The sequence below is a fragment of the Notamacropus eugenii genome, chromosome 6 (genome assembly GCF_028372415.1).
Source record: "Notamacropus eugenii isolate mMacEug1 chromosome 6, mMacEug1.pri_v2, whole genome shotgun sequence".
Lineage (NCBI taxonomy): Eukaryota > Metazoa > Chordata > Mammalia > Diprotodontia > Macropodidae > Notamacropus > Notamacropus eugenii.
Window position 1 is genome coordinate 369,629,988 of NC_092877.1, and position 23,821 is coordinate 369,653,808.

The window sequence follows — 23,821 nt, forward strand, 5'->3', positions numbered from 1 at the left end:
ACCAAAGGACCCTAGGTTCTATTTCGTGATTACAATGGGTATATCATCTCATGCTGAACATGCCGAATAGAACAAAATGAAGGTTTCCAGCGAAGGTTACCTACAAATCATTGAGTGGGAGGTAGAATGAGTATTCCTTGAGAAAAGGGCCAATTTTGTTTTACTTCACATTCTTAGTCTCTAACACGTAGTAGATGCTTAATAAATGCTTGTTGAATTGGGTATGTATTTGTTTTAACAGTTGACTGCTGGGATGGTCCAGATGGAGAACCAGTGGTCCATCATGGTTATACTCTCACTTCAAAGATCCTCTTCCGAGATGTTGTGGAGACTATCAATAAAACAGCCTTTGTGAAGAATGAGTAAGTGCCTTGAGGTCTAGCCCAGTTAGGGCACAGCCAAAATACAAAATTACAAAGGGGGAAATGAACATTTTTGCCATGAAGTTTGCTTGCTCAGAGTGGTGAATGACCTTTAAATCTGAATACTTGCTTTTCCTATTGGTCAACCATGAGGTTAAGCTGATGAGGTCTACCATGTACAGAATGTATAGACGAGGCACTGCTTCTGATTTGGGGGGATGCCTTGGGAAAGAGGAGAGATGCTTGCCTCTGTTTTCTCAGCTGGAAAATGGGTTTTCTGAGCAGTCTTGCCAGGTAGTTGCTATGGTCCCTTCTGACTTTAAATCCAGGGTTCTTTGATCCTCTGACCTATTATTTATCTGCTTGTGGGGAGATTGTAGTTGTTCTCTGTCTCCAACCTTTTAGAAGAAAGAAATTACAAAGAAAACATTGTCATGATGGCTACTTTACAGTTGGATAATTGTTAAACAAGTTCATAGAAAGAACATATCAAAGCCCTCTCCAGAAGTTGAATCATTTTTCTGTCATGTGGAATTTTCATTTGCTGGAATTGTTCACATTAATTGGGTGTTACTGTCCCCCGATTTGAGTTTCATGGGGGCGTGTCATCTATTAGAACTTTTTTAGTTAAATGTGATTTCCATTAAAGTCCCTGGGAAGATTGTGGAGAGATTTCCAGCTCACTCCACACGAAGCCACTGGGTTTGTTTGTTTTTGTAAGCGAATATCCCTTCAGGTCCTCATGAGCATTAAATCAGATGACTCTCTTGGGTACGGGCTGGGTACATGTGGTGAACAGATTTCTGTTTGATGGATCTTGTGTTAACATTAGGCTGGGGATTGGAGCTGAACCTGGGATTCCACGGCTATTGGGCACTCCCAGATGAGGAGATTCCCTCTGCCAAAGCAGGATGCTACCTTTCTTGTAACTTGTTGACTTAAGAGAGTTGCCTGGAACACAACAGATTAAGTCCCCTTCCTTCAACCAGGTTCTTTCAGGCTCCAAGACCAGGGCTCTCTCCACTCTGCCCTACATTCTCTGCATATCACTTATTCATACCCTTCTATTATTAGCCTTAGAGGATTAGTTTTAATATCCTTCTCATTAGCAGGGCTGTGACTGTTATTATGTTTTCCTAATGAGTAAGATAAAATCTCACAACGTCACGGCCCTTAATGTAGGAACTGGGTTTTGCCCACAAGCCAGAGAATTGTTTTTGGTTTTCCCTGGGTATATTTTGAATTTTTTTGATGGATTCTCTGTGTGTCAAAGAAGGCATATTAACAGTTATTACCTCACTAAAATATATAATATGAAACTTGCAAATAAAGATGTCAGCCATTTAGACCTGGAAATCAGTTTATAATATAATAAAAAAAAGGTTAAGAAAAGTATGAAGAAAGTGATTGGAAGAAATGAAGAATTCAAGTCCCTCCTTCTGTCAGGCACTGTGCTGAGTGCTTTACAAAGATTCTCACACTGGAACTTTACAACAACCCTGGGAGATAGATGCTATTATGATCCCCATTTTACAGCTGAGGAAACTGAGGCAGGCTGAGGTTAAGTGACTTGGCCAGGGTCACACAGCTTGTAAACGTCTGAGACTGAATTTGAACTCAGGCCCTCCTGACTCCAAGCCCAGCTATCTATCTATTGCCATGTAGTAACCACGATTTTGGATTCCCACCCCAGCTTTGTAACTAACTAGAGGTATGACCATGATCAAGTTTCTTCCATTTCTCTGGGCCTCAATTTCCTTATCTGTACCAAAAGCATTAGACTAGGTGACCTCCAAGGTCCTTTCTAACTCAAAATTGCTGGGATGATGATTTAGAGCTGAACAGGAGATTTTCTAGCACATCTCCTTCACTTTATGGATGGAGGTCCTTGGGTCCCATAGTGGTGGAAGTGACTTGACTAAGGTCTTACTGCTAGTAAATAGCTTAGAAGATACAAACCCAGACTGACTCCAAATGCAGTGTACCAGCTAGGTGGCACAGTGGAGGAAGATCTGAATTCAAATTCAGCCTCTGACACTTACTAGCTGTGTGACTTAACCTCTCTCTGTCTCAGTTTCCTCATCTGTAAAATGAAGATTATATTAATAGCATCTGCCTCCCAAGGTTGTTTCAAGGACCGAATGTAACAATAATTGTAAAGCACTTAGTACAGTGTTTGGCACATAGTAGGTATTTAATAAATGTTTTCTCCCTTCTCCTCTTTCCCCTTTCTATTCTATTGTGTATATGAATCCAGAGCCTTATTCTGTCTCTGCACCAGCTGGCTCTGTTGCCTTGGGCAGATCATTTGAACCACGTGTCCCTTCGTCTTTCAGTTTGTAAATAGAAATACTAGTGTGCAGTCCATGCTTAAAATGTTTGGAAAAACACTTTAATGTCATTCTATCAACATAGTTTGGAAACACTTGCTTTTTTAGGGCCACAGGACTCTCTTTAAATGAATACTGTAGTTTGTTTTTATTTTAGCTAGAAAGCTTTAAAAACATGAAGAAACAATTACATTTAATGATAGGTGTCCCTAAGATGTTTCTGAAAGGGAGATTAAATCAGATGCAAATAGAATATGTAATGTTCCTTTCCTCCTCCCCCCTCCCCTCCTTTCCTCTCCTCTTTTTTCCCTTTTTCCTCTTCTTCCCTGCCTCATCTTCTCTCTAGACTCACCCTCTCTTTTCTCTCCATCTCCTCTTTCTTTCCCTCCTCTTTGTCTATTCCCTTCTCCCTTCTCTCTTCTACCTCTTTTTTTTTTATTTTTCCACCTCTTTTTTTTCTCTGCCTCTCATTCTGGTCTCCCTCTCCTTCCTTCTCTCTCTCTCTTCTCCATCTTTCCTTCTTCTCTCCTCCAGTGTCTCATTTTCCCCTCTCTCCTATTTTCCTCTTTCCTCCTCCCCTCTCCTCCCTTCCTCCTTTCTCTCTTCCCCTCCTTTCCCTCTCTTCCTTTTCTCTTTCTCCATCTTTCTCCCCCTCTGTTCCTTTACCTCTCCCCCTTTCCATTTCTTTTTCTTATTTCCTTTTTTCTCTCTGTTCTCTTTCTGTCCCCCCATTTCCTTCTCCAGCTCTCTCTTCTTTCTCTTCCTCTCTTCTCTCCTCCCTTTCTCCTTTCTTCCCTTCATCACTGTTCTCCCTCTTTCTTTCTCCTCTCTTTTCCTTCTTTTCTATTTTCTCCTTTCATTCTCTTTCCTCCTCTTCTCTCCTTTTCCTTTATTTCCTTCTTTCTTTCTCTCTTTTCTTCTGCCTCTGCCTGTCTTTGTACATTACATACCCTGCTTTGAGTTTCATGTGGATCTAAGGTATGCTTTATGCCCTGACCATTTGTTCAACCATTAAGCAGATCAAAATTTTTTTTCTGGGGGGCGAGGTTTTAACAATGCATCTGGCATCATTGTGGGGTATTAGCTTTTCCCCTTGTTTCATTAATCTTTCCCTCTACAAAGACAACTACCTAGAAACGCGAGAGCCCAGTTAGTCCGGGGTGCTTTCTGAACCCTCCATCCTGCCGTGCCCCTGAAGCCTTCCTTCTGTGGTTGTTTTTGTCTCAGGTTTCCAGTGATCTTGTCCATTGAGAATCACTGCAGCATCCAACAGCAGAAGAAGATTGCTCATTACCTAAAGGAAATATTCAGTGACAAACTGGACTTGTCATCTGTCGACACAGGAGACACCAAGCAGCTTCCCAGCCCGCAGAGTTTGAAAGGAAAAATTTTAGTGAAGGTAATTACTGGCAGAGCATGATAAAAGTCATCGTCTATCAACTGAGCCCCAAATTCCCCTAAGGATTAAGAAGTAGTTTATCAAAAGAATAACAATCAGAAGGCATGCACAAAGTAGACCCTCTCTCTCTCTCTCTCTCTCTCTCTCTCTTTTCCCCTCTTCCCCCTCCCTCCCTCTCTCTCTCCCCCTCTCTCTCCTCTCTCTCTCCCTCCCTGCCTTCCTCCCTCCCACTTCTCTATCTCTCTTTCCCTCTACCTCCCACTTTAAAGCTAGTGTTCAATTTGGAGTCTTTAATTGTTGTTTACGATGCAAAAAAATAGGAGCTGGGCTCTTCCACAAATACCTTCCGGCATGTGCCCCGACATCTTGCTACTTCCCTACAGCTAGCTCTCATAACAATCTGTCAAAGGAAAAAAAAAGTTTCTCCTTCACGCTTGGCCTGCTGTGGTTATGTAAGTGAGACAGTGAGCTTAGAGGCTCAGCACCCGCTCAGGCCAATCCCCAGCAGGCCTGGCTCGCTAGAGGTGCGTGTGTCAGCACAGGCCAGCACAGGGACAATCTGGCATTGCTTTCAGTATAAACAGCTTCTGGAAGGGAGGAACCTGACAGCCGAGAATGAAAGCCATGGAGTCAAAGGAGGTGCCACCTACCCCATCAGCTGGCATCATTCTGGGGGCATTGACAGAGGTTTGGTCAACTCAGTGGGAGCCAGAGTTCCAATGCTGTTGGCTGCTTTCATTGTTTCAAAGCTGGAAAATAGAAGGGGAACAGTTCAGGGGTTAAAATTCAAACTGGTTTGTGTTGTCCTCAAAAGAGGTGCGGACCAAAATAAGCATATGGTGTCAGCTAGAATCAGAGTGTAATGGACTTGAGCTGGAAGAGATATAATAATAATTATTATAATTATAAATTGTAATTGTGCTCTACATCTCTTATATCATTTAATTTGAGATAAACACAACATCCCTGTGACTCGGATCATATTATTATCCCCATTTTACAGATGAGGGAACTGATACAGACAGAGGTTAAGTGACTTGTCCAAGGTTGCATAGTTAGGAAGTGTCTTCCTGACTCCCAGTCCATCTCTGTAACCACTGTGCCACCTAGCTGCCTCAATCTAGTCCAGTTATTTCATTTTACAGATGGGGTAACTGAGGCTTAGAGAAATGAAGAGACTCCCTTTTTATACAGGTAGCAAGTGGCAGAACCCAAATTTGAGCCTGGGAGCCCTGACTCCAACCCTGGCACTGTTTCCATTGTCCCACACGGCCTCAAGATATTGAAAGACCGTAAAGGGTTGATAGGATCACAGATGCAGAGATGGAAGGTGCTGCAGACATCACGGAGTTCAGCCTCCTCCCTTGTCGTAGGAGGAGTCTGAGCCAATGGAGAAAATGACTTTCTCAAGGTCACGTAGGTAATAAGTAGCGTAGCTGGGATTTGAATCCAGAACTCTGATTCCACAGCCAGTATCCTTTCCAGTGCTATCATGCTCTAACCATTAGCTTTTTCTAGCACTTGGTTTCAGGGAGCTGTACATGGGAAGGATGACAGGACTCTGATCCTGCAGAGACCAGGAAATTGTCATCCCATCAGTAAGGCAGAGTGACTCTTGTCCTAGGTGCCTGGGGCAATGATGTTCAGAAAGGCCCAGTGCCTGGAGAGACAGACCCTCCCCCAAGGGGACTGACCCTCACTCCCTCCTCCCCCCAAACTGATCCCCAGCAGCAGATGCACTACCAGAGCTCCCCTCGATGCCTCAGGGAATCTCCATTGTCTTACAGAAAGACCAGGGACAGCAGCATTTGTTACCCTCCCCCTAAGCCACTCCAAATACAAACCAGCCAAGCGCAAGAAATGATGACAAAAATCTCAGCAATGCCTAATAGAGATGATGAGTTTGGGTATTTGGAAACTCTCCGCTCTGATGAGATCAAGTAATACAAGTGATATAAGCTGAGCATATATGATAGGTGCCTGCTTCAAAGGAAAATTCAGGGTTATAGTGTATAAATGAAAGTACTTTGGATAAAAGCAGAGCAGACATTCTAAGTATTAGTAAGGATGAGAATAATATTAATAGCTTCAATTGATATAATAGATTGTATTTCCAAAATGCTTTTTACCTTCTAATGCATTATCTTATTTGATCCTTACAACAACTTCGTGAGATAAGGTGTATCAGCATCATTTATACTCATTTTGCAGATGAAGAAACTTAGGGCAGAGAAATTATGATTTGTCCCAGATGACACAGCTCATCAGTGCTAGAGATTCAAACATAGGTCTGGTGACTTCCTTGACTGTGCTCCCTCAATTAACATTCAGTCAGTCATTGATCAGTCATATCTGACTCTTTGTGACCTCATTTGGGATTTTCTTGGCAAAGATGCTGGAGTAGTTTCCCATTTCCTTCTCCAGCTCTTTGTACAGATGAGGAAACTGAGGCCTTCAGGGTGATGTGACTTGCCCAGGGTCACACAGCTACTAAGTGTTCGAGGTCAGATTTGAACTCAGGGAGGTATTTTCCTGATTCCAGGTCGGGCACTTTATCTACTGAAGTACCACCTGATTGAAATTAACTTGCCTTTACTCCCGTTAGTCCTTGGCCTTTTGTAGGAGAAAAATGGAGCTGGATTTGAAATGAGAGTCAAACAAGGGTGTGTGTGTCATGTGGGGGAGAGTATCATCTTTATAGTCACACAAACATTTCTGAATTTCCTGAACATTCGTTCAGCTTGTGATTGAGATAACAAATGATCAATCAAAAAACATTTATTAAAAGTCTATTAAAAATTTAGTAGGCACTGAGACCAAAATGAGACAGTCCCTGCCTTAGAGATCTAATAACAAATGTAGTCATCATGATAGCACATTTTATATGTCATTTGAAGGTTTGTAAATCACCATTCAAATGTTATCTCTCGTTAGACCAGCTGTCTAAAGGTTAAACTCTTAATTGAGTTTGTGGAATGGAAATTGGCTTCACTTTGAGACAGAGGGATTTTAAAGGCAGACATTCAAATTATGCAGAATGGACCCTTTGGACATTTCACACCCACTTATGATGTTAATTGAATAACCTCTCGCACAAATGGAAGTTCTCCTAATTTAGAGGAATCTTCTCTTGGTTTTCATGCAAACAGCATTCTTGGGCACCAGGATGACTCCTGCTGGGTAAGGAAGAACTGACGGTGGTGGTCATTTGGAAGAGCAGCAGGACTTATTGTACATTTTCCAAGGGTACCCTCTGGAGTGGTCCACAGCCTTTCTGTGATCTCCTATGTTTTATAGATCAACACCTCCTCATGCAGTTTGAAATACAGACAAAAAGAGCAACCATCTTCAGCCCCTCCAATAAGTGACCTTAGGCTCAGTCCCTAAAAGGCAGCACATACTCACCCAGAGGGCTCTGTCCCCCTTTACAACCCTTTATATCTGCATCATGGGATCACAAAGCCAGAAGAAGGGGCCTGAGATTCAGCCAGTCCAGTCCTCTCATTTCACAGAGAAGGAAGCCCAGACTCAGAGTAGTGTGGCCAGGTAATGCAGGCAGTAAATGGGATAGGAATAGAAATTTTTTTGCTTTACTATTGTCATTTTTTAAAAAAATTACAAACTTAATAAAGATCAACCAAGTCACTGATTTTGCAGATGAGGAAACTGAGGTCCAAAGCAGTATAAAGTGATTTGCCCAAGGTCACACAAGTAGTAAGTGGAAGGGGCAGGATTTGATCCCAGGTCCTCTGACTGTGTCCTTTCTGCTACACTGTGGGAGCTGAGTCTTTAACAGAGCTCCATGAGCTTGTTTCCCCTTCTTCATCTTGGCTAGATACTTTTTTTACATTTCTTTATTTTTATGAGGGAACTGCTCCTGAAAGATACATTTTCTTTTTCCTTTAAAATGATTGATTTGGGCCCCTTTACTGACTGTACTAGTGAGCTGTTGTTTGCAGATATACATCACTCCTGAGGTGTAACTGAAGGAGTCCCAGAGACTAGAGAAATGGCTGTCACCAGCTCGGCTGTCTTTGGCAGCCACTCTTGTATGAGTTATGCTAATCTGAGGGTGTAACTCTCATGCAACATTCACCGTATTTCAGCATCTGTAAGAACAGGGACAGTGTTTTATTACATCTGTGTGTTCCCCCACTGCCTTTCACATAGAACAAGCTGAACCAGAATTTCGTAAATGAGTGAACGTGTTGGAAGGCTTTTCACAAGTCATGAGTTGCTAACTTGGTGTTTTGTTCACTCCTGAAGGTCTGTGTCTTGTCTACTTGAGAAGGCTCAGTGATCTGTTCTGTAGCTTAACCAGACTCTCAGGTATTCCAATTATGCCTCCAAAAAGAAAAATCACAGGAAGGATGGATTCTTAACAAAATAAACTCATTTAGCAGAGGCCACCAGTGTCAGGAGGACCTAAGAGAATGCATGGAAGTTCTATAAATTCATGGTTAGCTGGATTGCACACTGACAGGTATTTGTGAAAGAAGTCCACCTTCTATTATCCTGCATCATAAATTGGAAAGAAGTGTCATTTCTGGCCAACCTATCATAATGGTGTGATAGAGATAGGGTGACATAGTGGATAGAGAGAACTGGACTGAGAGCCAGAAGCGCTGGATTCAAGTCCACCTCTGATATACACTAGTTCTGTGGCCCTGGGCAAGTCACCTAACTTCTCTTGACACTCTAGGCAAAGACTAAGTTGCAGAGAGGGTTCCAATTTGCATTGGTGGAGGGAAATCCTTTATCCAAGAGTTCCCAAAGAAATAACAGGCACAGTTCTTTTTCCAATTGAAATGGTAGACTTTGGAGCTGGTATGAACCTTAGAGATCGTTTGATCCAACCCTCTTATTTTATAGATAAGGAAAATGAGTCACAGAGAGGGGTGATGACTTGCTCACCAAGGTCAAATAGGAAGGGAGAAGGATTCAGAACCAGCTCATCTGACTCCAAATCCACTGCTCTTTCCCTGACACCATCTTGCATCTTATTAGGCCAACTGGAATAATGAGTTACATGTGCTCCACTTAAGGAAAATAAAGCATCTGAAGGCCAATTGTTCTCTCCCCCTTTGCCTACAGATGTCACTTTAGTCTATCAGGATGGCCAGACTCTGGGGTTGGTGACATCGAGTCATCCTTTTCTTTACCTTCATTGCCTTAGTCTTCCTCTCACAGGGTACTAAGGTTGTGACATTATCTCAAAGATTACTAGCATGTAAGCCCTCTCTAATTTATTATCCAGGAGCATCTTACCCAGTTTAGAAAAGCAAGGAACTCCCCCCACCCTTTTTAAACATGCACTAACTTTCTTCTCTCTCCATCCCAAACTTCCATCTTAGACAATGGTCTTAGAAAATCATTATTAATCCAACTAACCATATAATTTATTGAATGTAATGAATAATACAGAAACATACAGGGATTTTTTTCAACCAAGTATTGGCTGTGAGAAAAGGTCTAGCAAGAGTCACCTCTACCCAACTGCACCTGCAGGCTTCTCGAAAACATTGGAACCACACAACTCAGAAGACCTTCTGAGAAGAATTCATGAAAGACTTTAACTTCCTTCTTGGCAAAGATGCTGGAGTAGTTTCCCATTTCCTTCTCCAGCTCCTTGTACAGATGAGGAAACTGAGGCCCACAGGGTGATGTGATTTGCCCAGGATCACACAGCTACTAAGTGTCCGAGGTTAGATTTGAACTCAGGGAGGTGAGTTTTCCTGATTCCAGGTTGGGCACTTTATCTACTGAAGTACCACCTGATTGAATTTAACATGCCTTTTTCTCCCATTAGTCCTTGGCCTTTTATAGGAGAAATTGGAAATTGCCCATAAAGTCTTTCATGAATTCTTCTCAGAAGGTCTTCTCTACAAAATAAGAATTAAACTCATTCCTCTCAAAATGTGTCTTCAGACTCTCTCAAAGGTGACAATTAACACTTCAAGTCTCTCAGAGACTTTCTCTATGACCGTTAACTCTCTGTGTTTCCAAAGGAAATTTGCTTTAGTCTCCTCTCAGTTGTCTCCCAGACTCCTGTTCCCCCAAATTCTATTTCTTCTCCTTCAAAGTTGCAGTGAAAGTAAAGTCTCTATTACTGGCTATTGAAGTTGGGGGATATCAAGCAGTATTATAAGGTCTTAGAGGGAAAGAAGAGCACTTTATGCCTCTACCTCCCCTGGCCTCAGCTATAGTGGAGAAATATTGATTTATTGGCCGAATGGGAGATGAGGAAGAGATTTGCTAGGGATAAAGGACGTTTATTCTACTTAAGAGAGCTCCTTTTAAGACCGTTAGCACCTCTGCACAATTGTACATCCCTGCCAATGGGGAGCTCTCTATTGGTGAAATCAAGACCGTTTAAATCTCTAATTTGCAAAAACACTGCCATCATGCGTGGTGGTTGTTGCCGTGTGTGAGTTTGTCCTTTGTTCTCCAAAAGGACCATGACCGTCAGGTGATTGTCATTACATATGCTTAAAAAGGACCAGAATTCGATTTTCATTCAACATTTTGTCCTTCATAGTATTTTACTCTTTCAGACTAGCTTTCTTTTCAGTTAATGTGAATCAATGGTGCCATTTTCTAGAAGAAAGCCCTGGCTGAGGAGTCAGGAGACGGTGTTTAGCTCTGTGTCTGCAGTTGCAAACTGGTGGTGCGGCCAATGGATCCTTCGTTTGGTGATGTGTTGCTCTGGGGAGGTCATAGGTTCTCTCTCCTTATGATTATAATGAATGTAATTATCTTCTAGTAGAAAGTCTTCTTGGACAGAGGCCTGTGACCTTGGTTTTAATATTTTGGTAACTGCATTTCAGTGTATTCGGTTTGCTTTGTAATCCTCTGTTTTTCGTTGAATGCATTTAAGCTATGACTTCACCAGATTGACTGCTAGGAGGGTTCAAGGCACACTAAAAAGGTGAAGAATGCCCCGCCCCCAGTTTAGATGAGCTCAATAGATCTCCTCTTGGTGTTAAATAAGGTAGGCGGCAAGGTACCCTGGATAGAGTACTAAATTTAGGATCAGAATAACAGAATTCAAATCTCATCTCTTACTACCTGTGTGGTCTTGGGCAAGTCACCTAACCTCTTCAGGACTCAGTTTATTCATCTGTAAAATCAGAGTGTTGATCTACATGGTCTCTAAGGCCCCTTCTAGCTCTGAATCTATAAACTAAGTCTAAGAGTGACACTGAGCAGTATTCAATTATTATTTTATAATGATTCTTTTTCAATTAAATTTCAGGGTAAGAAGCTACCCTACCACCTTGGGGAAGATGCGGAGGAAGGCGAAGTCTCAGATGAAGACAGCGCTGATGAAATTGAAGATGACTGCAAATTTAAACTCCATTATGTAAGTTACGCATTTTGCTACTCATGGGTATCAGAAGGAGGGAAGAGGGGCCGGTTGCTCCTCCAGTGTTGGAATGCCTGTAAAGGTGGCTGATGAGCTGCAGAAATCATGGTGCTGAAGTCATCTCCATCACACAATTGGAGACTTTTGGAGTTGGAAGGGACTTTGGTGGACATCTGATCTCACCTGACCTGCTTCTCTAGAACTGAATCCAACACCAAGCAATTACACTTTGAGCTGGGGATCTCATAGACCTGGATCAAGTTAATAAGTTTCAAATTGTCTCCATGTCCTACCCATCTCCATTTTTGCACCATTCCACAGAGTAATCATGAATGAGTGGTTGCTTTTGTAGCTCGCTGGAAGAATTTTTCTATCACTGCTGGTGGAGGTATTTTCCTCCTGGAAAACCAGGTTCTCTTGTAAGGAAACTGAAAGGCTGTGGATTAGACCATCCACATAAGGGTCTAATCAGTTCTAAGATTCTGAGATTGATTTCTGTAGTATCATATCTAAGATAAGCAGTTGCTTAGCAGTTTATTAACTAGATTGGAGGGTAGAAAAAATAGGTACCTTCTAACTCCTTATTCTACAAGCTGATTTACAGTCAGGAAATTTCTGATTGATAGGGGAAAATATAGGGCTACGTGAGCCAGTATTCCCCCAAAACTTTCTCCCTCTACAATCTACTTTGAGGGAAGTATGTGATCATTTAGCCAAGACTAATATATACTATCTGGGGCAGCCAGGTGACCCAGTGGATAAAGTGTCAGGCTTAGAGTCAGGAAGACTCATCTTCTGAGTTCAAATCCAGCCTCAGACATTTACCAGCTGTGTAATCTGGGGCAAATCACTTAACCCTGTTTGCCTCAGTTTTCTCATCTGTAAAATGAGCTGCAGAAAGACATGGCAAACCACTCCAGTATCTTTGCCAAGAAAAGCCCAAATGGGATCATGAGGAGTCAGACACAATTGAAACAAGTGAATAACAACAATATATATTCCCATCATCTTTAGAACCTTTTAAAATAATTTTCGTTTATATAGAAACCAGTCTTTTCAAGTCTTCAATGGATGAGGCAGGAATGCCATTTATGTTCTCCTGCTGAATATAAAGTATAAAGAATTGGGGAGATATTGAATATTCCTGATCTCTACTGTGACCTTGAATTTATATTACAATATCACAGAAAGAGTATTTGACAGTGTCTGTTGGCACCAAAAAGAATCAACATTATCTATAATAGGGATGTGAGGTAGAAAACTTGATATCAGCTATACCAAGAGTGGAGACCCTGCAGCCTCGAGGTCACATATGGCTCTCTAGGTCCTCAAGTGCAACCTTTTGACTGAATCCAAACTTAAATGTTCTGTGAAGTTTGGATTTAGTCTAAGTGTTTAGGAAACTCAGGTGCCAGATGGAGCCCTCATTGTCTTCCAATCTCATTAAGTGTCTGTTATTTGATAGTTATAATATTATTAGATTATAAATATTGATTTAAGTAAATGGAAACATGTGAGTGCTAATATTTTGTAATTTTCTCTGCTCGATGTGTCTTAATTGAAAGGCAGACTGAGATAGTAGAGTGTAGGATTTGAACTCTGGATAAAATGCAAGAAGTTGTTATTAATGTTTAAGCATTTCCAGTTGTGTCTGACTCTTTGTGATCCCATTTGGGGTTTCCTTGGCAAAGAAACTGAAGTGTTTTGCCATTTACTTCTTAAGCTTATTTTACAGATGAGGAAACTGAGGCAAACAGGGTGAAGTCACTTGCCCAGGGTCACTTAGCTAGTAAATATCTGAGGCTGGATTTGACAGAAAGATGTCTTCCTGACTCTAGGCCTAGTGCTCTGTACACTATGGCACCACCTAGTTGCAGGAAGACCTAAATTCAAATCTACTTCAGATCTTCATTCATTATGTGATAACTTCTCAGTATTTTAGACAATCCCCTCTGACTGATCTCCTAAGACTTAAGTTTCTATCCATTGGTAGAGTGAGCTCCCAACTCAGGGGCTTTCTTTGCAAAGAATCACTGATCTTCAGGGACTTTCCTTTCCACCTAAAACTTTTATTAATGGTTTTTGCTTTTACATCATAATTCAGGTCCAAATATATCCTCTCCTCCCCAAACTTAGTAATCTGTTTCTCGTAACAGAGATTGAAAATGAAGGGAAAAAAGTCTATTCAGTAAAACTGACCAAGACATCTACAGAGTCTAAGAGTATATACAATATACGATGTTGGTAGTCCCACTCCAACCCCTGCACCTCTGTAATGAAGGGAGGAAGGTACATCTTTTCCCCTATGGATAAGAGTGGATCATTGTAACTTCCAACAGCTCAGTTTTGCTCCATTATTACCTGGGCTGTCTTATTACTTTCACTTAGTATTTACTTAGCTTTCCTAGATAGAGTCATTTAAATAAACTATTGGGTTTAGGTTTTTGTTTATTAATTAGAAACATTCAGTTTCTGCTCTACCTTGTTCCTCAGGCTTGGCTTTTTCAGTTCTTAGGTTTCTAGGCTGTTCCAACAAAGATACCAAATAACTAATATAAACTATGAATACTAGGGTAAAATCTTAGGAGATTCTATAAAAGACTTATTAAGAACGATTTAGACACTCCTCCCTCCCCCCTGTAATGATTGAAATGGCCCAGAGTGGTTTAGGGGAATGAGGGCTGGATTTGGAACCAAAAACCTGGATTCTGATCCTGCCTCTTACTACTTGGGTAAACTTGTCAAGTTTTTTCATCTCTCTGGGTCTCAGTTTACCTTTCTGTACGAGCAAGGGGTTCTTCCAATTCTAACTCTATGAGTCTATTAAAGCAATTGGTGAGGAGAATGAAGGTACAATCCCTCAGGTAAAGTGGTCATAATAGAGGTGATTTATCCAATGTCATACCTCCCCACTAAAAATATGGCTAATTATAAACCAAGTTCTTTTGGTTTCCAGAACCCACCTACTCTCAAGATGTTTCTTTTCATTTTAGTAAATATTCTAAATAGGTAATCCTGTATTCCCAGTGAGACCAAGCAATAATAAATAACAGGGAAATAAATTCCCCCAAATGAGTATATGCATGGAATCCGCTATTAGGCTGTCCCTCGCCCCCACCCAATTTGTTGATAGGAATCCAGAGTCAGTGTTGTTTTATGACATTTCCCCAAATGACATAGAAATGGTTTCACAGCCTCTTCTTTTCCATTTCCTGTTGTATAAATGGCGAAGAAACTTCATTGTCAATTCAGACAGCAGTGCCTTTGTTAATCTTTGGAAGAGGAAATACATAAAGAAAACACATTGAGGTGGAATGTTTGGTGGATGCATGTTTTGTTTAATTTTAATATCCTTTTCAAACTGTTTCCCTACTATTGAGCTCTTCAGACAGAAGGCAACACCGTGTATAAATTCAAGGTATTATTGTATTATAATCTGTCAGTTTACAGTGACACTCTAAGTGAAGCGGCTTAAATGCTTTGTAAGGCTTTGCTGGCATTCAAAGTCCCCTGAGACACGCAGGGAAATCAAACCTAGTTCTATGAATGCCAAACAGCAGCCTGGGTTCGGGCATCAGAAGACCTGGCTTGGAATTTGTCTCTGTCGTTGCTACCAGTGTGATTTTGGATAAAGCTGGTCTCAATTTCCTCATCTGTAAAAAATGAGGGCATTGGGCTAGCTGGACCCCAAAAATTCCTTCCAGCTCTAAACCTATGACCCTAAGGCCATGACAGCTTTACGGTTTTATTAAACAGAACAAGAAGAAGGCTTCTTTATCACCTAATGTCACTGGTCTCTTCCGTTTATGGAGGCTTTTCATCACAGCTTTCCGGGTTAATTAAGGATGATGGTGTTGATGGGATCCTGCACCAAGTAATCATATTTGTTTAGTGAATGCAGATACCTTCTCCCCCACTTACCACAGATTGTGTCCCAGCAGTAGCCAGAGCTTTGTGTTAGCTGTCTGATTCACTTACGTCTGTTTTGGTAATTAAAACAAAACTTCAGAATGATAGCCCGCATCTCTAGTGCTTTAGGATAAAGAGCACTTTACATCCAGTAGCTCTGGAAGATTCTCTTGATTCCCTCCACCGACCCCCCCCCCCCCCCCCAGCCCCTGCATCTCATTCTTCTTTGTATCATTGGCATTTGTGTGCTGGGCCTTCCTGCTCTTGGGAAACCCCTTGAGGTCAGGGCCTGTGTCACAGGGATAGGAATTGGAAGACTAGCTGAGCTCCATCATCTCTGCTGTTTGCAGATAGGGCCTGGCTCACGTTTCTTCTCCATCCCCTGTGAGGGATGGGAGAGTTCAGGGCACAGAGGTTTGGTATTTTATGTAGTTGATAGAATATTTTTCAGTTTTCATCTGGATGTTTGTCTTTTTGTAGCTTAGTCCTAGAAACAATGTCTGGCTCGTAATGCATGAAGCACATGGTAAGCCAGGGGTGATCAGTGACCCAAGTCACAGACCCAAGGGCAGCGTGGCTCATGCTGCAGGAGAACCTGGTGGACCCAGAAAAGCAGACAAGGTATTTTTATGAATTCCCTCTAATGTCAATGAGCTTTGCAGACTTGGGTTTGCCCAAATTCTAGTATTTCCATTTTACAGATTCTCTCAGTGGAGTTCAGTTCCTTCCTTCCTTCCTTCCTTCCTTCCTTCCTTCCTTCCTTCCTTCCTTCCTTCCTTCCTTCCTTCCTTCCTTCCTTGCTTCTTTCCTTCCTTCTTTCCATCTCTTCCTTACTTATTTCCTTCCATCTCTCCTTCCCTCCCTCCTTCTCTCCTAAATCTGTGCTTCAACTTATTCTGATAACACTGACTGTAACATCCCATCCCTTGCACTCAACTTAATCTTATCAAATATTGTCACAGGGCATTATCACCATTCAATTAGAATCTGCTTGGAAGATTATGGCAGTTTGGGGCCATCTTCATTAGAAAATCTTGGACTCAACGTGTTGATTTGATTTGTTCCATTGTACTTACAAGGGAGTGTTCTCTTGGGGTCAGGGAGTCATTAGGAATCGACAATGACATAAAAGTGGAGCAGCAAGCAAGCAGTTTTTTTTAAATTTACAAACAAAATCTTCCGCCATTGTCTGTTTGTTCTTGGCTCTTGGTCCTTCTGCTCTCTATCAGACTGGTGCCCCAACTTGCCCCACCATCAGCCCTCTCGAGCCCCTATCCTGAGCTGCTGAAGCCAGTAAGAAAACCTGCAGCCCTGCTGTCTGTCTTCACTAGAGATCCACATTATCTAATGGGACAGGGTCCTCACACCTGCACGGCAGTTTTATCCTTCCCCAATTGGCAATCACACTTCCTGCTGAAACTTCATTTGGAATCCTAACCAAGATGGTAGCTTGTTCAGCAGGGCTGCTGAGATGAGATGTATTTCTCAGCCAAGGTGCTCTGAAATGCCTTCTCAGGCAGACAGGCACTATGGAAGGCCGTATTATAATGACTGCCCAAGTGCCCCTCACAGCCTTGAGAGCCCTTCCCTAGCCCTTACTACCTCTAGAAACAAAAGAACAAGAATTAAATATCTGTGGATTTCAGCTGCAGTCTGTGGAGCAGCCACATGGCTGGTCATCCATCAGTCAGGCAAACAAAGGGCTGGATCACTTTTCCTCAGTTACAGCTTTGTGTTCTTGGACAGAATAATAATAATACATTGATAAAATTAAATCAGACATTTATTATTCGGTCGTCCTCTGGTATAAATTTGCTTATTTCACAAACCACATAAAATTAGAAGGTTCAGTGGACAGGGAATGTAATTTCTTCAACAAGCTCCAGGATTTGGAATATGTGAAATGAATAATTATGGTCCTTTGTGTTTTAAAAGCATTAATTATTTAGTAGAGTGTTCCTCCATGGTGTCTCTGCCTACATTTTCATTCTCATTTTGTAACCAGTGAAGGACACTAGGAATTGATGACCTTCATCGTCCCTCTCTCCGTTATCTCTTGTTATGTTATCTGGAATCTTCCTGGAACATTCCCATGATCAGGTGCAACAACGTGGGAACCAAGAATTCTATTTCTGACTCCACTCCTGCCTGGGAGACAGTCACATGACCTGGATCCTAGCTTCCATATGTAGAAAAGGAGAGTTATTGTTGACATGTACATCACATAGGTTGTAATGGGCATAATTACATTATGGAAGTATGGTGAAAAGAAAAACTTGAAGTGCTTTGAGCTTTTTGGTGATGAATATAAATTATTTGTCATTCTGTGTCATAAAACAATCTAAGCCTGTCCAAACTCCCCTCCACCTCTTATCAGTTTCCAAGTCCCATTGATTTTCCCTTTGTAGACCCATTTTTTTTTCTCATTGCCACACTCATTTATTAAAATTTAATAAACATTTATTAAGCACTCATGTTCAGATGACTGTTTTAGTGAAGTGCCCAATGACCTCATGCCTGGACTTTGTAGAAGCTTCTTGACTGTCCCCCTGCCTCGTGTCTTGCCTTTAGTCTGCTTTAGCCCACTCTCAGCTGATCAATCTTTCCAAAGATGTTGTTTTTGTTGTTGAGTCATGGCTAACTCGTCGTGACCCCATTTGGGATTTCCTTGGCGAAGATACTGGAGTGATTTTCCATTTCCTTCTCTGGCTCATTTTACCAATGAGGAAACTGAGGTGAACAGAGTTAAGTGACTTTCTCAGGGTTACACAAGTATCTGAGGCCAGACTTGAACTCAGGAAGATGAATCTGCCTGACTCTAGGCAGAGTACTCTATCCATTGTACCACCAAACTGCCCCCAAAAAAGCCCCCCAAAGTACTGACTTCTTTGTTCGTATTACCATCCGTACAGGTGCTTTTAGGAGAGGTTCCCAGGTTGCTTATTAAGGAAATGGTCAGCCCCCTAGACTAACATTCCAGGCATACCATAGTGTTGGCCCAAACAACCCTCCCTCCACTCAGTCTGGGCTGGCCCTTTTATCACTTCTTTGTATTTTCTCACTTTCATGTCTTTGTTCATGCTGTTTCTCCCATCTGGAATGCCTTTCTCCCAGTTCTGATTGCTCTCTCCCTACTGAATCTTGCTTAGCTTTTGAGGCCCATTTCAGATGTCATCTTCTCCATAGACTCCTCCTTGATCATCTCAGCAAAAAGTGTTCTCTCCAGTTTCTGAACTCCTAAAGTACTTGCTAGCCATACTGCTCATAACATCATTTCTGCTGCTTTGCGGCTTAGATGCTTATGCCTGTGGCTCCTCATTCTCTTTACAGCATTGGAAGGTTCCAGAGGGCAGGGCCTAAGTTTGATACAACTTTATTGTCCCTCCCAATGTTTTGTGCTCAATAGGTATTCATTAAAGATTTTTTGAAATAGATGAAATTTTCATTTCATAACAAAATTTGTTCTTTAGGTCCTAGCAATACTTGCAGACTGTTCTGTTGTCCTCAAAATAGATTTTTATCTTTTGTCTTCCTATTGTTTAGATTTCCTCTTGGATCCCTTTCCCTACCCTCTGCTAGGGAGCCATCCTTTAAAACCAAGAATTAAGCAAGAAAAGGAGGGAAAAAGTCAGCAAAGTGTCCAAAAACTTGGGGAAAGAGCTGACCTTCTGTGCAGTGATTCCCACAGTGAACTCCCTCCCCCACAGAGGAGTGGAAAGTCCTTTTCTTATATCTCTGTGGCCTAGTGTGGAGTTTTGTAACATTCGCTTTTAGTTTTTTGAGCTTTCATTCTTTCTGTTGACATCATCACAGGTATTCTCTTGGCACCGCTTACTTCACCCTGTATCACTGCATGGACATATTTCCTCGTTTCTCTGTATGCATGACATTTGTCATTTCTTATAGGATTGTAAGACTTTATTACCTTCATGTACCATAGTATATTTAGCCCTCACCTACTCAAGGGGGAGGGCAGGTTTGTGGTGCCATAGTGTATAGAGAGTGTAGTCAGAAAGAGTCATCTTTGTGAGTTCAAATTTGGTCTCAGACTCTTACTAGCTGTGTGACACTGGGCAAGTCATTTAACCCTTTTTGCCTCAGTTTCCTCATTTGTAAAGTGAACTGGAGAAGGAAATAGCAGGCCAAATCCAGTATCTTTGGTAAGAAAACCCCCAGATGGGGTCACAAAGAATCAGAAATTACTGCAAAATTACTTAATGACAACTCAAGGGGCATCTACTTTCTTTTCAAGTCTTTGTCACCACAAAAACCAACCAAACAACACCAAAAAAAAAATCCTGCTTCTGTGAACAATTTTAGTACCTAAGGAGTCTTTCTTTTTGTCAGTGACCCTCTTGGGGTTTATGTCTCTCATGAGAATCTTTGTAATAAAAGGGTATGGACATCTTAAGTCATTTGCTTGCATGATTCCAAATTGCTAGAGTAAAGTATTTTGTTGTAAAGGAGTTTTTCTATTCAATTCAACAAATATTTCTCAGAGTCAAGTGTGAAATTTAACAAAAATGTAAACCAAGGCAATTCCCTAAGGAAGATAACAATTTGTTAAAAGGGTCTGAACCCATTAATATAGGATGAATCAATGGTACTCTCTCTGGCCAAAGACCCAGAATTGAAGATGTAACTCATTTTTCTATTCATAGAACAAAGAACAGAAAAAAAATCATATAAATGTCTGGCATCATGGCGGAGGGAGGAATCATGATTGGTTACAATGAAGAAAGTGGCCATGATGTACACATGGGATAAAAAACCATCTCTTTCTATCTCTAAGAAATGCTTTGTGAATTTATGGGTTTCAGCTGCATCCTGAGGTCACTGATAGAGACCCAGGGATGTAAACTCACATACACCTGGGGGAATAAAGACAAACACCTTTTATAACTGCTAAAGATGGGATAGGATCAGTTAGTCCAACTTCTCAAGGATAACACACAAACCTTGCAAGAAATGCTGAGATGATGTTTTATAAGAATATTGAGAATAGTTTTTCTTTAAATGACAATGATCATGAGAAAGCTTATACCTTTGGTATCTAACTTCTGAGAGAGGGAGATTGAACGTTTGAACTCATGAGATTCTTAATTCAGAGATGGAGAAGATGGTTGTTACATAGAAAATCAAATATGGTTACAGAATAAAATCGTTTACAGAGTAAAATCAATGCATGAACAATGGCTGGTTTTGATATCAAGTACCTACACTGTACAAAACATTCTTTATGTCTTCTTTGTACTTTCCCACCTCCATGTCCTTGCTCTTGCTGTGCATTCCAGCTACGATACCTTTTTCCTGGTCCTTATCTGTTTCTACCTACAGAAATTCAACTAATCCTTCAAGGCCAGACATGGTAGAGTAGAAATTCCTTTTAAATATAGATTGGACTATATCAGTGGTTTGCAAAGTATGCACTGGGGATCCTTGGGAGGCCCTTTGACCTTTCAGGGGGTCTATAAGGTCAAAACTATTTTCATAATAACACTAAGATGTTTAATCTGTAACATGGAAAACATCAGTAAATATAACCTAAATAAACAAAGCTCTTTGGGGGAAGGTCCTCAATAATTTTTGAACATAAAGGGTTCCTGAGACCAAACAGTATGACTGCCACTAGTCACTGAGGTCCTTTCCTGGACTTTCTTACTGAGGTCCCTTCCAACTCTACAATGCTGGGATTTTCGGCTTCCAATCTCAATCCCCTGGGGTCTCGTTCCGTGGTCCTTCTTGCCCACTGTAGTTACACAACATATCTGGAACAGAGCAGGACCTCCAGCTCAGAAGAACGTGCTCGCCATCCCCCACACCCAAACCCCCTTTGTCAATTCTGCACCTCCCCATTATAGTGAGGGTAGCATACTTCAAAATAAAGTAACCTGATCATCTGCTTAACTTTGCAAATCACTCTAGGCATTTGTCTAGCCTATCAGAACGTTAGGGTTTTCTTTCTCCTCAGGTCTCAGTTACTATCTTTTCTCCAAAGCATTAAAATGCAATCTTGAAGCTATATAATGAGGCTAATACAGCATGGTTTTTGAGAGGTATTTGACATTGACAAGCTGCTGCTGACTTCCAGCACTGGCCAGGAAATCACTCATTCTATTTATCTCCCCTGAATTTTTTTCAGAATAATGGGACAACTGATCATCAAGTAGAATCTTTCATAAGGAAAAAACTGGAATCACTATTAAAAGAATCTCAAATCAGGGACAAAGAAGACCCTGACAGTTTCACTGTTCGAGCTCTGTTGAAGGCCACACATGAGGGCTTAAATGTGCATCTGAAACAGGTATGGGAAATTCCTTCTGGGATCTAGCCCTTGTCAATAGTAAGTAAACTTGCCAATAAAAAAGCAACCTCTGTTTTTTTAGATGTGTGTGATTGAATGTGAGATGAAACTCTCTTTAATTTTGTTGAATTGGAGCCTTTTTTCAAAACACTTAAGGATCCTTTCCTCAAATTGAAAAACAGGTTTTTGGGAAAACATAAGTGTTGCTTTTGAATCCAAACTACAGAAGTAAGACTGCTGACTCTGGCCTCAAGAGACTTGCATTTGGATCCTGGCTCTGACACTTTAATTACCTGTATTACTTTTGGCAAATCACTTAGCCTCTCTGGGCCTCAATTTCCTCTTTGTAAAATGAGGCAGTTGGACTGCATAGCCTCTGAGATTCCTTCCAGGCTGAATTCTCTGTTTCTGCATTTCGGATATGGGAGAAACAGGGCTTTAATGTGTCCCTGGAGCTCCTGGGAAATATACAGTAACCTGGGGTGTGCTAACAGGCCCTGCAGATGATCCAGGCAAAGCTCTGTGATTGGCTCAATCCCTGATTCTAGCTTTCACCAGAAGGGGAAGAGAAAGCCAGGGACCATTTGTGTCATCACAGTGAAAGCTTGAGGGGAACACCATCATTGGTGAATTCAGTTGAATTCAACAAACACTTAAAAAGTGCCTACTATGTGCTGGGCTGGGGATACCAAGGTAGAGAAAAAGCAGAACTCTGTCACCAAGGAGTCTGCATTCTGTAGGGAAGGGGATATAATACATATGTGGAGAAGTAAATACAGAATAATTTCAGAACAGTGCATCAGCTGGAGGGATCATGAGAAGACTTTATAGAAAAAGTGACATCTGAACTGGGTTTTAAAGGAAGCCAGGGACTGTGGGAGGGGAAGAGCTTTCCAGACAAGGGAAATCAGGTATTCAGAGGCACCGGTGGCCAGGAGGGCAGGGGGCCTAGATTTAGTGCGGCATTCTTCTTAGAGTCAGTGGGACACTTTGAATGGAAAGGTGACAAACGTCTTATATCTTCTTGGCCTCTCAGTCAAACGAAAGTCCAGGTAGGTCACAGACTGCTGAGCTGCAAGATGCCTCCTGGACCAGCATATGACCCCACTTCCCCAAGCATATTAAGCCTTTACATGTCTCTGATTTGCAGCCCTGGGAAGGGATTTGTGCTGGCTAGTCCAGAACCTTCAAGTTACATTCTGCAAGCGGTTGGGGATAGGTTCTAGAACTGAACCTTCTGGGGAAAGGGCAGTCTAGGGAGCTCCAGGCCAAGACCATCATGGAATTTATCCTTATCTATTTCAGCAAATTGCCTCCCTTCCCCCCTTCCAATGCCTGCACTAACTTGAGTCCTTCACTCTTATAGGATCATCCCTCTAGCCTGTGGCCTAGGGCCAAGAGGAGATTGAAATAATGTGACCATTTTGCTATCTAGTGATCTCTTTGGAGTGACAGAAATGAAAATCACTGGGGATTTTTGAGCCCTGAAGACCTTAAACTCTAGGTCTACTGTACAGTTCAGCCCTGCTCATCATCCCTCTGAAGCAAAAGCTGCAGCTAAAGGATGGATGCAGAAACTGCTGGGGTTCTGGCACACCTTTTGTTTTCCGTTTTTATCCAGGCAAAAAGAGGGTGCCTGTGTTTCTGGGGTGGAGGAAACTGGGTCATGTCAGAGTTGGTCAACATGACCCTAAAGTATACCCCCCTGAAAGTATAGCTGAAAGGCAGTGAATTGTGGGGAGCTAAGCCAAGACAGACTTGGTGAGGGCTTTGCCACAGCTGGGTCTGCTTGCAGCTCCCTGTCATTTCAGCTGCTGATCGCTGAGCATTATGGTTTCTGGGTTTTAATCCAAACTTTCCCCTAGAGCTTGGTTCTAAGATCTGTCCTCGCAGGAAGAGTTGACATTGTTCATAAAGTCATCTGGGATCTAGGAGCCTGAATTTCTTAATGAATTTGCATCTACCTGTTATGCGTAGTGAAAGCTGAATGCCTAAGATGCACCTCTGGTTAAGCAGTCATGTTAAATGGAATCCCAGAATTGCTTAGTAATGGGTGAGAAAAAGAGAGCTCCTTGTATGCTTCGTCTTCTGTTTTAAGTGAAACAAAATGCTATTGCTGCATGTCACTGAGGGGAATGGAGTGTGTGTGTG

At 41.7% G+C, this 23,821-nt stretch overlaps 1 protein-coding gene across 5 annotated transcripts in view; it reads left to right on the forward strand.

Annotated features, from left to right (window-relative positions):
- Window positions 1-23,821, forward strand: part of PLCH1 (phospholipase C eta 1) — a 246,264-nt gene that overhangs the window by 192,569 nt on the left and 29,874 nt on the right. For 3 of the 5 annotated variants that reach the window (XM_072618673.1, XM_072618668.1, XM_072618670.1), the window contains exons 9-13: window positions 242-362; window positions 3,920-4,091; window positions 11,347-11,454; window positions 15,847-15,987; window positions 21,509-21,670. In XM_072618673.1, the coding sequence (XP_072474774.1) occupies window positions 242-362; window positions 3,920-4,091; window positions 11,347-11,454; window positions 15,847-15,987; window positions 21,509-21,670 (704 nt within the window). The remainder of the gene's footprint in view (window positions 1-241; window positions 363-3,919; window positions 4,092-11,346; window positions 11,455-15,846; window positions 15,988-21,508; window positions 21,671-23,821) is intronic. The other 2 variants (XM_072618672.1, XM_072618671.1) reach the window with 1 other exon arrangement.